Below are 14,230 nucleotides of genomic sequence, written 5' to 3'. Positions count from 1 at the left end.
TTTCAACAGCATCCAAAATATTCCAGTTGAATCCTCAACATTCTCAACAACACTCTCATCTTTGTATCCTGAAAAACTAACCCCCAATATCTGATTCGGTCATAATTACAATGGCTAGCCTCAATGACTCTTTTAGCCGCACTGAAAGTCTCTGGGTGTGGTTTCAGCAATAATGAAAACCATCTGTCTCTGGTCCTACATCCTTGAAAGGACCGGCGGGGAAAGGGCCTACTTTTCCGGCGGGGAATTTATGTTTTCCCAGGCCGACAATACAATCCGCCACGATTCCTCCTCCTCATCAGTTGATACCGAATATGGAAAAGACCGGCTTTAGCGCTTGGATTCGCTACTTTATATTTAAGAAAATGCTCGTTTCTGGCACCATGAATGCTTCATGGGCCTGTCCCACTGATCCTGGCTTGTTCTGGACAAACAAAATCGCCCTTTCTGTGACTTATCTGGAGGTACTACATTGGGGCCACTTAATCTCCCTGAAAGCTGTAAATTTAAAATGCATGTTCACTACGTGCATGTGTGTTTATTCCTTTGTTTTTAGTATTTAACAAAAATGCATAAACTTGTGTTTTTAATAAATAAATGGTTGATTATTAGGATAAGATATCATTTAAATTATGCATTAATCTGATTAATTAATTTAATGCACTTTTCAGTTAAAAAACCTTGAGCAAAAGTGATGTGTCACTGAAGTATTTGCGGGTTAGCTAAAGATAATAATAAATAATAGAAATATGTATTTGCTTGTTTGCCGCCATTTTATTAGTAATGTAATGTAACAAGAGGTGACCATAGACTACATAGAGGATGACCATAAACACATCATTCCTCCACCTTTAATTGTAAAAATAAAATATAACCTAAAAAACTTGTATACAAAAATATCATAGAAAATACTGTATAGAAAAAAAGGCACCTAATAAAATAACTAGCCACTTATCATGTCTCATCGTTATCACACATCTCCCCAAAGTCCCAACCCTAAAGTCGCGAACAGTCGTGGACGTTCAGTCGCCTTATCGCGGCCAGTTATCCGCCGGGCGCGTCCACCGCGGCCGCAGCTGAGTCGCGCACCGCCTCGCGGCACACCGCCTGCTCCCTCCACGCACAGCGAGGGCCTCGGCCTCTGCTGCATACCGCCTGCTGTTGATGACTGCGGAACTTTCCTTCTTAGTGATTCAGCGGCCTGGCGCGCCTGTCGCACTCGCCGCCTGCTGTTCCACATCCGAAGCTTGGGAAAGAATGTTGGCCGATTGCTCTTCGGGTATCTTCGCCGGTAGCTGATCGCGCGCCGGTCTCGTGCCTGTCGCTCGGTCCCGCCGCGCCTGCCCCGGCCGTCCTCGAAGTTGCAGCGAGCCGCGAGCCTCTCGACTCGCATCTCTCGCCCACTGCTGCCATTTGAGACTTGCCCACATACTGTATTAATTATTTCGCCCCCCGCCAAATAAACTTATTCACCTTTCACCCGTGGTGCGTAATAAATTTTATCCGTCCTCGTCGCCATTGAAGTATTTGCGGGTTAGCTAAAGATAATAATAAATAATAGAAATATGTATTTGCTTGTTTGCCGCCATTTTATTAGTAATGTAATGTAACAAGAGGTGACCATAGACTACATAGAGGATGACCATAAACACATCAGTCACACATTAAAAGAGACCAGAGGATCGGTACTATTACATGAAGTAATGAAATAAATAAATAATAATAAGATTTAATCATAATTCCATTTTTAAACCATTTTAAATTGGTGGTCAGTTACTGGCATCGAGTGTGGTCAGTTACTAGATTTTAGTGGTCAGTTACTGGGAAAATCACTACTTTTTGTTTGCAAAAATAATATATAAAAAAATGAGTAACTTCTACATGTTTGCTATTTACTCAGGAATGTAGCTCTGTTATTCTAGTTTCTAAAACAAAAATCGGATTTAATAAGCGATAAGAATTGAGCCCGCTACAGATAAATTACTGGAACAACTCCCTTAAGGTGGTCAGTTACTGGGTGTTTTGCCCTACATAGTGTGCAAGTCTTTTTTCTTTTGTTTTACTAATTTTAGAATAACTGAATCTATCACAAGTTGTTCTTTGCATCCTTGACTCAATTTTCTACAGCCTTTTTGTTGTTCAGTTAAAATTTTATTGCTTTCACAGTGTATGTAAATCAATTGGGTAATGCAGGATGTAATTATTTTGTAGATAGTTTGTAAGCATGTAATGGGTCTATATTTTGCTGGGTTTTTAGTATCACTGCTATCCTTGGGTATCATGTAAGTAATCCCTTCAGTAACGTATTTGGGCATAGTCTGTGGATTTTTTATGAAATTATTGATGAAATTGTACAGGAACGGATGTAAATATGTAAATTTCTTGTAACAGTAATTATGGATTTTGTCAGTCCCTGGAGCTTTCCAGTTATGTAGAGATCTTAGCACATCTTGATACGTCTCCAACGGGATATGATCAAATTCCATCTGAGTGGTTTCCGAATATCTTAGTTCTTCCTCTTTGATCCACTCGGCGTCTGCATTGTGTTCTTTTGGATCTGCCCATATCTGAGACCAGAACTCCTGTAACTCTTCAGGTGGAGGTGTTTCTGTAGGTTGGTTAGTGGTGTTGTTTGTAGAGGACTTTATAAGATTACGGTAAAACAGTTTTTCGTTGTTAAAGAATTGATTATTTTGTGTTTTACGAAGTGAACAGGCTGTATATCGTTTCAATCTACTAGCTACTACGGTGAGTTTTTGTTTCAGGGTATCTAAAAAGTGTGTGAGTTCGGAGTTTGGAGGTTCATGGGTTGAATGTACCTTATATTCTTCCAGGGTCTTTTTTACAGTTTTAGTTAGTTTTTTACTTCTATTTCCATTAATATACTGAGTTAATCTGCTTATTTTGGATCTTAGGTCATCTACTTTTCGTTCAAGTCTAACTTGCCATCTTGGTTTTAAATTATATCTCTTGGTGCTTTGTTCTTCAGGTGTCGGTGGGGTGAGATCAAGTTTAGCTCCATTAATTTTAGCTGCGGTCCATGCTGCACAGTATATCGTGGTTTGTAAAGAATTAAATTCAGTGTTGGCATTAACATTAACAGGCAGGATCTTTTTATCTATGTATTCTACTAATATTGCTAGTTTTCGGGATGGTTTTTGGCGGGGAATGTATGGTCGGTCAGTAGGTTCAATGTTTGTAAAATAGTCTAAGGCATTTTGAAATGTTTCTTCAATCTGTTGGCTTTTCTCTGAATCTAAATACTCAATTTGTTTAGGTGGTACTGCAATGTCTGTAAGGCAGTCAGTTTGGATCTGAGATATAAAATCCGGTCTGGTCTCTAACTCTAACGGTGTGTTTGTATCAATTAAGTTCGAGGCAATTTCTAATTCTGAAGCAATCTCTGTTCGTATTTGGGCGAGTCTATCATAATCTATAAGTTTATTGTTTATTATGATTCTCCTCTGATCCGAAATTCGTTGTTCTGATAGGTGAGATAGTTCTGGGAACCTGCTTGTAATGGCTTGATGTAATTGAGGTCTGTATGCTGTTGAGTTCATTTCCATTTCTGTTATTCTAAAGTAACAACGCATTATTTCCTCGTTGTATTCTGAAGTCCACCTTATTCGTTGTGATTGCGTATGCTGGGTACTTTGCAGCCGTGCACCTTCAATTCCTGTTTCTATATTTTCTAGCTCTGTAGCAGCCTCTTTTTTTATTTCTTCTATTTCGTCTAGGGTTAATAGGTTGCTCCTTATGATGGCCCTACGCTGATCTCCTATTCTTTGCCGTGATACCTGCATGTGAGGGAATTTTTCAAGAAACTTGGTGTGTAGCGGTGGAAGATATACTTTTAAGTCTGTCTCCATTGCGGTAAGTTGATAGAAGGTACGCAGTATGAATTTATTCATGTCTTTGGTCTATTTCCTGCGTGTACACTTGCTGCGAGTAGTGGGCACAGAATCTGAGACTGTAGAAGCCTCCTGCGCAACATCTACAGGCAGTATGCTGAAGGATGAAGAAAGTGTGGGGGAAGAGCGGTATGATAGATTTGTGGCTGAAGATTAATAGGGTGAGTATGGGTCCGATTCCTGATCTGATTGTTCGGCTGTAACATATTGTTCGACGGGAGCCCGCCTGCTCAGCTCCGCGTCGCCAATGGTTCGCATGCTGTCACATCCAGCACTGGCTCCAGATGCGCCCCGGCGTCCTCCGGGAAGCGACCTTAAATTATATCTCCTAGTACTGGTCCAAGTCCTAGTTCTCGTATCTGGAGCAACATTATTGACAGTGGACTGGGTCTCTCCTATTGATGTTGATGATCTGCTGGTTGATCGTGTCACTCTCATAAGCGGTACGTTGCCCCCCCCAGAGTACGAGGGGCAGCCCGAGCCTTGTGGCCCGGGGCGGGATTGACCAGCGCTGTTGACGCTGGGACCCGCCTGGGGTAGCTTCGTCTCTCGTTCCGCTACCATGATGATGATGACTATGGCTCCGTTAGCCACTGGTAAGAATATGTCGATAAACGACGCCAGCGTCCGCCCCTCACGTGGCACTGGTGGTCGTGCCGGACGTGGAGTTAGATTTGTGAGGGGCTTATTATTATTATTATTATTATTATTCCTCAGAAAACGTTTATTAAACAGTAGGTTATACTGGTACATTTCTCTTAAAATCAGTAAAGTGTAGAACACACCCATAAAGGTATCTAAGAGTTAAACTCGAAACAAACTGGCAAGTCCGCACTTTAATTTGAAAGTGATTTTAAACTTTCATACTGATACTTACAGTTTATAATAATGTGACCTGACGACCTTGTCCAACCAAAATGAATGCAATATAAAAGGAGCTCTTAACATATGCAACCATATCAGTTGTTTAATAACAATCAGTTCAACATGTTCTCCAAAGTAAGTAAAGATCCAATAGTGATACTTGGATATGATGCATGAGTATGAGTATTGTGAGAGTGTATAGTAACTGTGTGTTGTGTGAATTGCAGATAGTGGTGGCGAGCTGCGTGCTGGCGCTGGCGGCGGGCGGGCTGCTGCCCGAGCCGCACTACTCCGCCGCCTCCGCCGTCTCCTCGCAGAGCATCGTGCGTCACGACCAGCAACACCAGTACCAGCACGCCATCGCCGCGCCCGTCGCCAAGATCGCCTTCGCCGCCGCGCCCGTGGCCTACCACGCCGCCCCCGCACACTACTCGTCCGCCGCGGCCGTCTCCTCGCAGAACATCGTGCGTCACGACCAGCCCCAAGCCCACCACCTCGTCCACGCCGCCCCCGCTCACTACGCCGCCGCCCCCGTAGCCTACCACTCCGCCCCCGCTCACTACGCCCAGCACGAGGAGATCGCGCACCCCAAGTACGAGTACTCTTACTCCGTGGCCGACTCCCACACCGGCGACAACAAGTCGCAGCACGAGAGCCGCGACGGTGACGCCGTGCACGGCGAGTACTCTCTGGTCGAAGCCGACGGCTCCGTGCGCACCGTGCACTACTCCGCCGACGCCCACAGCGGCTTCAACGCGGTCGTGAGCCACTCCGCGCCCGCCCACCACGCCGCGCCCGCCCACCACGCTGCGCCCGCCCACTACCTCCACCACTAGACCGACATCTACCTGCACCATTGCGGGACTGTACATACAAACAATATTTATAATTCCTAAATAAACGAAAGCAATGTAAATTGTTGATAAAAATAAAAACTTTATGTTTTATTAATTAACTATTTATACACTCATAGAACAACGCGGACTTGGGTGGACCATTCATACTCAATGCTCACCAAAGAGTACTCTCACCAGCTCCACCACCAAAAGTTCCAGTGACATAAAATGTCACGCCAATGTCAGGTCAGGTGGAACTTTTTCATTTCATTTCGAAAATATACTCACGGGCAATGAAAAGGTTCCACTGAGAAATGCACCAAATTACTCCTAAACGGAAAAGGCTAGCCTAATGACGCCCTCTGCAACATTGAAGAACATTTAACAGAGCCTCAGGATAATACCAACTAATAACGGTAATATTTTGTTCAAATTTAAAATTAAATGTCTGAAATATTTTAGGTTGTTTGGTGTCGGCATTTTGTGAGTGGTACTATTTCATTGCCCGGGAGTGTATATTATACTGACAATCAATGAAAAAGTTTCATCTGCCATTGATGTTCCATATGTTCCCAACAATACCTAATATGTAATAAAAGATGAATTTGATTACCCACAACTTATTAATCTCCTGAACCATTCCTCAAAGTCTGTACATAAAAATCATTAACCAAAGTGTAACTTAATGTAAAACTTTCGCGGCTGTTGTTGACATGGACGATGACATATAAATAACTATTCGAGGTGTCCATTCGTGATCTCACCCCAACGAATATCAGTTTTATGTCCATTTTGATTTCAAATTGTAATGTCTTATGAATCACCTTATTTATTGGCCTTTAGAGGTCACTTTTTCTTATATACTTCATCGCAAGACGTACTGGTGACAATTTTTTTTTAATTTACGTAATGCACTAAGTTGGATGTGCCTTGCAGTTTTTTTGTAGGTGCTACTGCCTAGTTCTAATAGTCTAACCAAAATTACACAAATTAACTACCTACGTACAATTTTTTGTAAGGCACTTGCCTGCCTTAAAAAGTTATATGGCTTATTTTACCTATTAAAAGTTATTTTACATCATTATGACTGGGCTCGGTTTGTTTTACATCGGCATTAGCTAAGGAACTTTTAGATAGAAAAGGAAAATCTCAATTGTTTTTATTTAAATCCTAACTAATATTATAAATGCGAAAGTAACTGTGTCTGTCTGTCTGTCTGTCTGTTACTCTTTCACGACAAAACTACTGAACGGATTTGAATGAAATTTGGTATACATATGGTATAGACCCTGAGAAAGAACATAGGCTACTTATTATCCCTGAATACCCACGGGAAAACTTTTTAAGCCGAAGCGAAGTTCTTTTAATTATTAAACAAAATGCTAATGTTTTTGAGTGATAACTTTTTTGGCAGTTGAGATTGTAAAGTTTTTATACACTTAAATAAAAATACAGTACAAAAGAAAATAAAGTTTGTTTTGCCCTAAAAAATTGTGGGTTTTAGTTAACTTTTAGAGAGAGAAGTGGCGTCTTTTGGTAGGGGAGGCCAAGATCCACTTTGGGTCAACGAGCCATCAAGAGTGAGTGATAACCTACTACAAAACAATTACACGTTAAAAAAAACGTTAATGAAATGAAATGAAATGAAATGAAATGAAATTAGTGGAACTGTTTCTTTGCCCGTGAGTGCATAATTATAATATTTCATAGATCTCACAGAAAATATATATCCCATGACCTCCTCTATCACCGATATTTTAAAGTCGGTCCATGTGCCGATGTATGTTGAAGTGCATTGTAGTAAAATAGGGCAGTTATTTTAATAGTAAGTCCTACTAACTCTCATACCTTCACCATTCGTATATGTCTTTCGTATGTCTATACAGACAAAAATTTATGACTGTCTCGCGATATACCCCCTACTATGGAATTGTAAAAACTAGATAAAACAGTAGATATATCCAAGTTTCGGCATAGCAAACTAAGCAACTTCTGTCCAATCAGACCAATTGACTATGCGTTTATAAGCTTTTATACGCATTGAGTTTCTTAAGAGTTTTAATCACTGAACGGTCGGCGATATTGGTTCGTGTCACTGTAATAAAAGCAATATCGTTAAACTTGCATTATTTATTGCTAATGGAAATCAGTGACAAAGCCACATATTCGACCCGATAGCATGTCGCTTTTACGAAATAGTTGCAGCTAATGCATACTAGCCGTGCCATAGTTTTTGCGTGTTTAATTTGCTTTATAGCGAAATTAACGTTGCCTTGGACAGTAGACAACTTTGTGCTTGATATAAAAGAACTAGGATTAAGATGCAAAGTATCAGTTTCCAACTGTATTTTGTGATAACAATACAATAACAAATCAATCCAAATATCAAAATGATGTCAAAATGATGTCAAAAGTAAAATAGTTTAAATTTGTATCTAAATGCATTATCCCGTGCGTTGACCCGGCTCACGGGGATTGTTGACCCGAAACTTATCACAGAACAGGCAGGATTCCGACCAGCCAAGTCTTGTTGCAGCCAAACACTGAAACTCACGCAACACATCGAAGATGGTTTCGAGCTGGGGAAGGTGACTGGCGCTGTGTTTGTGGACCTGTCCGCTGCCTATGACACGGTAAATTTAAGGCGACTGTTGTGGAAGGTGGAAACTATGACTGGGGATCATCGCTTCGTTATGGTACTCCGCGAACTTCTTCACAACCGTCACTTCCAAGTTAACCTTCTCACAGAACGAAGTCGTTGGAGAGCCCAAAAGAACGGTCTGCCACAGGGTAGCGTTCTAGCCCCACTCCTCTTTAACATTTACACAAATGACCAACCATCAAGCCCAAATACGTCCCGCTTTCTCTACGCAGATGACCTTGCACTAACTTCGCAACACACGAGCTTTGAGGAAGTTGAGGCTGACCTCACCGTAGCTCTTAATAATTTAAGTGCCTACTACAAGGAAAACTCCCTCAAGCCTAACCCATCAAAAACAGAATCTTGCGCTTTCCGTCTTCGCAACAATCAAGCGGGATGTAAACTTGATATCACGTGGCAGGGGGTGCCGATTGCTCATAATAGTCTCCCTAAATACCTGGGTATTACCCTGGACAGGTCACTCACCTATCGTAAGAACTGTGAAAATGTCAAAAAGAAGGTACACTCCCGCAACAACATTCTACAGCGCCTTACAACCACAAAGTGGGGAGCCTCACCACAGGTGCTGCGGACGTCTGGACTGGCGCTTGCGTTCTCCGTAGGAGAATATGCGTGTCCAGTATGGGGCCGATCTGCCCACGCCAAACTGGTGGATACTGCACTTAATGAAACGTGCCGAATTATAACTGGTTGTTTAAAACCGACTCCGGTACAGATGCTTTATCCACTGGCTGGCATAGCGCCCCCGGACGTCCGCAGGACTGTGGCAAGTTCCGCAGAAAGGGCCAAAATGGACGACATCCCATGCATGGCTTCATCCCTGCGCCGCAAAGACTGCCAAGCCGACGCAGCTTTATGAAATGTGTTGATCCACTGAACACTAGCCAAGCGCAAGCGAGGTGTGCTCTCTGGCGTCAAAAAGTGTCCCTTCCAACCCCATTTGTGCAGCCGTCAGAGAATCTCCCACCTGGACATAAATTGCCTTGGGAGACCTGGAAGTCTTTAAACCGACTTAGAACACAGGTCGGTCGTAGTAAGGACAATATGGCTAGGTGGGGATTCACGGATGCACAAAACCTGAACTGCTTGTGTGAAGCGCCACAAACTATGGTGCACCTCACTTCATGCCCCGCGTGTCCCTACACCTGTACGCGGGAAGAGCTCATGACCGCTACTAGCGGTGCAGTATCAGTGGCCCAGTTCTGGGCATGTATTATTTAGCGACTTTGTTAGTTTGTCGTCGACACGATAAGAAGAAGATCCCGTGCGTGGGGTCAAAGACTCCCAAATTATTCCAAAACCGAGAATTTAAATTAAAATTGAAACTTTCTTCTAGACCTAGGACAAGTGCAAAAAAGATAATATGTAATATAGGTACATAGTGTTGTAAACTCATAGTGTACTTTCTATAACTACAGACATCCAACTGTTAACTCCCATCAACAAGCGTCCACTACAAGGCATAAAAACATCATAGACAACTTCCTCTCCATACTCAATCCACAAGCCTCTGAAATCAATAAAGTAATGGCCATATTTCCAGATCATCTGCCTCGCAGCTCTCGCCGCGCTCGCCGCCGCTCAGTATGGCCACGGCGGCCACGGGCACGCGTTCTCGTCCCAGCACATCTACCGCCACGACGGGCCCGCGCACGTGGTGCACTACAGCCACGACGGCCACGACGGCCACTACGGCAACAACGGCCAAGACGGCTACGCACATGGCCACGGTGGCTACACACATGGCCACGGTGGCTACGCACATGGCCACGGTGACCACCATGACTACCATGTAAGGGGTTTGTTGTACTATGTTTATGTTTAATATTATAGTTACTAATGTCCAGTCAGATAGTCTTAATGCTTAAAGCCTTTTCTACTAGCCAACCTTATCATGGTTCAGAGTAGAAAGTAAAACTAAGAGGTATTTGTGGTTACCATCCCATGGAATATTTCATTGTAGGTCTCTTCAACGTATAGTAAATAAGAGCCTAACTCTGGTCGAAATAAAAAGTTACTTTAACCACCAGAATTTTCAGCAATAATCAACTAGCCATCCTCGGCATCCTTGCCCCTGTTTATACAGCTGCATTTTCACATCCAAACAACACTCAGTCCCTTTTCCTCATCATATACCTCCTCAACCTGTCAGGCGCACCCCAAGTACGAGTTCGAGTACAAGGTGTCGGACCCGCACACCGGCGACCACAAGTCGCAGCACGAGAGCCGCGACGGCGACGTGGTGAAGGGCTCCTACAGCCTGCACCAGCCCGACGGCTCCGAGCGACACGTCGAGTACCACGGCGACAAACACACCGGGTTCGTTTTACCCCTAGTCTCATCAAACCAAGTCTTACGCTCATCAAAAAGAGTGACGTGACAAATAAAGCCATAAAAATAAAACCCCTAGTCTTGCTGCAATGGTTCGTTATCGACGTAGATAAACGTCACTATATCACGACTTATGATAAATATGGTGACGTCGATAACAGACCCTTGCCGCAGGGCCTGAAGTAGAAAGAGGGCGGGGTATAAGTTCAAAGTCTCTGTGTATTTGTTTGTAACGTGAATAAACTGATGAGTAGATTCCGGCCTAACAGACTTAAGTATGGGATCAATAGATATTATAATAAGCATCATCGTCAAATATTTGGTACAACTATGTACCGTTCCTTCCACACAAGGTAGTACAGCAGGTGTGAGAAAAACTGCTTTTGTTTTATTATGAAACCCATAATGACGTAACTACTGTTTTGATTAAAATATATATTTTTTTTACAGTTTCCATGCTGACGTGAAGTTCAGCACCCACCACGAGGTGCCCAAGCATCACTACTGATTAGTTTGAAAACAAATTACACTGTACCACAGCATTGCATCTCATAATTGTAATACTGTAACTGTATTGTGTGACTGTACTGTTTTGTTACCAGTTACCTTTGACTACCTATGTTTATTGTTATTTTTGATACCTTATTGAGATTTTGTGATATTTTTATACTTATAAATAAAACCATTAATAACTATTACTTTTTTGTTTAAATATTGTTTGTGCCATTGCAACGGAACTTATTACAGGAGAAAAGCTGCCTAATACTACTTATTTGTTTACAAAGTTATGTTTTTTTACATCGATTTTTTTAAATACAGTTTATAGATTTTTCTATAATAATTACTATGATCAACAATGGACTCCATCTAAATAATAAATTTATACAAACTCAATAATAAAATAAGCCGATTTCGAGTCATAGTGATTGATTCATCAATGACATTGGTGGTCAGTGACCGAGAACCGGTCAGCTTGCCCTACACTACTGCACTCGTCACCGATTGGCCTAAATTTATACTTTCAGATGCTATTTTTAATATGCCACTCATATTGAAACAAATAATTTTAAAATTAGTTTTGAGAGTAGAAGGGTCTATTCACATATTTTATGTATGTTAGTATGTATCATATAAATAATACGACTAACTACAGTATAAGTCTATGATAAGTATGAACGTAAGAACTTTTTAGTTGTAAAGAAAGTTCAATCGATTTGAAACAACCATCTTTGTTAGTAATGCCAATTGATTCCTCAGAAAACGTTTATTAAACAGTAGGTTATACTGGTACATTTCTCTTAAAATCAGTAAAGTGTAGAACACACCCATAAAGGTATCTAAGAGTTAAACTCGAAACAAACTGGCAAGTCCGCACTTTAATTTGAAAGTGATTTTAAACTTTCATACTGATACTTACAGTTTATAATAATGTGACCTGACGACCTTGTTCAACCAAAATGAATGCAATATAAAAGGAGCTCTTAACATATGCAACCATATCAGTTGTTTAATAACAATCAGTTCAACATGTTCTCCAAAGTAAGTAAAGATCGAATAGTGATACTTGGATATGATGCATGAGTATGAGTAGTGTTAGAGTGTATAGTAACTGTGTGTTGTGTGAATTGCAGATAGTGGTGGCGAGCTGCGTGCTGGCGCTGGCGGCGGGCGGGCTGCTGCCCGAGCCGCACTACTCCGCCGCCTCCGCCGTCTCCTCGCAGAGCATCGTGCGTCACGACCAGCAACACCAGTACCAGCACGCCATCGCCGCGCCCGTCGCCAAGATCGCCGTCGCCGCCGCGCCCGTGGCCTACCACGCCGCCCCCGCACACTACTCGTCCGCCGCGGCCGTCTCCTCGCAGAACATCGTGCGTCACGACCAGCCCCAAGCCCACCACCTCGTCCACGCCGCCCCCGCTCACTACGCCGCCGCCCCCGTAGCCTACCACTCCGCCCCCGCTCACTACGCCCAGCACGAGGAGATCGCGCACCCCAAGTACGAGTACTCTTACTCCGTGGCCGACTCCCACACCGGCGACAACAAGTCGCAGCACGAGAGCCGCGACGGTGACGCCGTGCACGGCGAGTACTCTCTGGTCGAAGCCGACGGCTCCGTGCGCACCGTGCACTACTCCGCCGACGCCCACAGCGGCTTCAACGCGGTCGTGAGCCACTCCGCGCCCGCCCAACACGCCGCGCCCGCCCACCACGCTGCGCCCGCCCACTACCTCCACCACTAGGCCGACATCTACCTGTACCATTGCGGGACTGTACATACAAACATTATTTATAATTCCTAAATAAACGAAAGCAATGTTAATTGTTGATAAAAATTAATGATTTATGTTTTATTAATTAACCATTTATACACTCATAGAACAACGCGGACTTGGGTGGACCATTCATACTCAATGCTCACCAAAGAGTACTCTCACCAGCTCCACCAGCAAAAGTTCCAGTGACATAAAATGTCACGGCAATGTCAGGTGGAACTTTTTCATTTCATTTCGAAAATATATTATACTGACAATCAATGAAAAAGTTTCATCTGCCATTGATGTTCCATATATTCCCAACAATACCTAATATGAAATAAAAGATGAATTTGATTACCCACAACTTATTAATCTCCTGAACCATTCCTCAAAGTCTGTACATAAAAATCATTAACCAAAGTGTAACTTTATGTAAAACTTTCGCGGCTGTTGTTGACATGGACGATGACATATAAATAACTATTCGAGGTGTCCATTCGTGATCTCCATAGAACAACGCGGACTCGGGAGTACCCTCGAAAAGCGTCATAGCGATCTTTCTTGATACAAAAAAGTCTACCAATTTTAGCGGGGGTAATTAATTTTACCGTTTACCATGATTATGTCCCATTTTACATGTCATTATGAGTTTTAATACCCAGCAATAAGGGTTATGTGAAGTGACATTTAATAATGAACACAGTGTCGTCATTTTTATTGCCAATGGATGTAACAATTATCGATAAGTGTTATCGATGAATTCGAGAGCATGGGTTGGAAATACTAATTATAAATTATTTAAATTATGAATTAAACGAAGCATTTATTTATATAACTATGTATTAATTATATTATACTTACTAACTTTTGTAACTATCAACACGACCCATTTCGTCCCCACTGCTGGGGCACGGGTCTCCTTTCAATGAAGGAAGGGTTTTAGGCCTAGTCCACCACGCTGGCCAAGTGCGGGTTGGTGGACCCCAACACAAGCAAGCTTGTGCTGAGAGAGTTATCGGGTAAGTGGCAACCCGACTGTCAGATGTCTTCAAGCTGCCCGAAGGCCTCTGACTAGGCTTAACGACTGCTGCCGAAGCAGCAACCGGGACCCATGGCTTAACGTGCCGTCCAAAGCACGGAGAGGAGTCTAGAAAAGAACCACTTGAAATCGTTCACCCATCCAATAGTCATCCAATGCCTGAGCGTGCCAGTTGTTGCTTAACCTCAGTGATCAGTTACGATCACTGAAGCCCGCTCGACTACGGACGCTTTGTAACTACAGGGTGTTGCAAAAAGGGTAAGGTCAACCGGGGCCATTGCGCCACAATACTTTGACTTTCATATTCATTTGATCATAACAAACAGACTATA

The 14,230-nt window shown here is 42.8% G+C and overlaps 1 protein-coding gene across 1 annotated transcript; it reads left to right on the top strand.

Moving 5' to 3' along the window:
* Window positions 1–4,800: 4,800 nt before the first annotated feature.
* On the top strand, window positions 4,801–12,859 carry LOC125490266 (cuticle protein-like). Its single transcript, XM_048628952.1, has 3 exons — window positions 4,801–4,910; window positions 5,003–5,581; window positions 12,326–12,859. The coding sequence occupies exons 1-3, from the start codon at window positions 4,860–4,862 to the stop codon at window positions 12,842–12,844; spliced, it is 1,149 nt and encodes a 382-aa protein (XP_048484909.1). The 5' UTR covers window positions 4,801–4,859; the 3' UTR covers window positions 12,845–12,859.
* The last annotated feature ends 1,371 nt before the right edge of the window (window positions 12,860–14,230 follow it).

Source organism: Plutella xylostella, chromosome 22 (genome assembly GCF_932276165.1).
Source record: "Plutella xylostella chromosome 22, ilPluXylo3.1, whole genome shotgun sequence".
NCBI lineage: Eukaryota > Metazoa > Arthropoda > Insecta > Lepidoptera > Plutellidae > Plutella > Plutella xylostella.
This window is presented reverse-complemented; position numbering and strand designations above follow the sequence as displayed.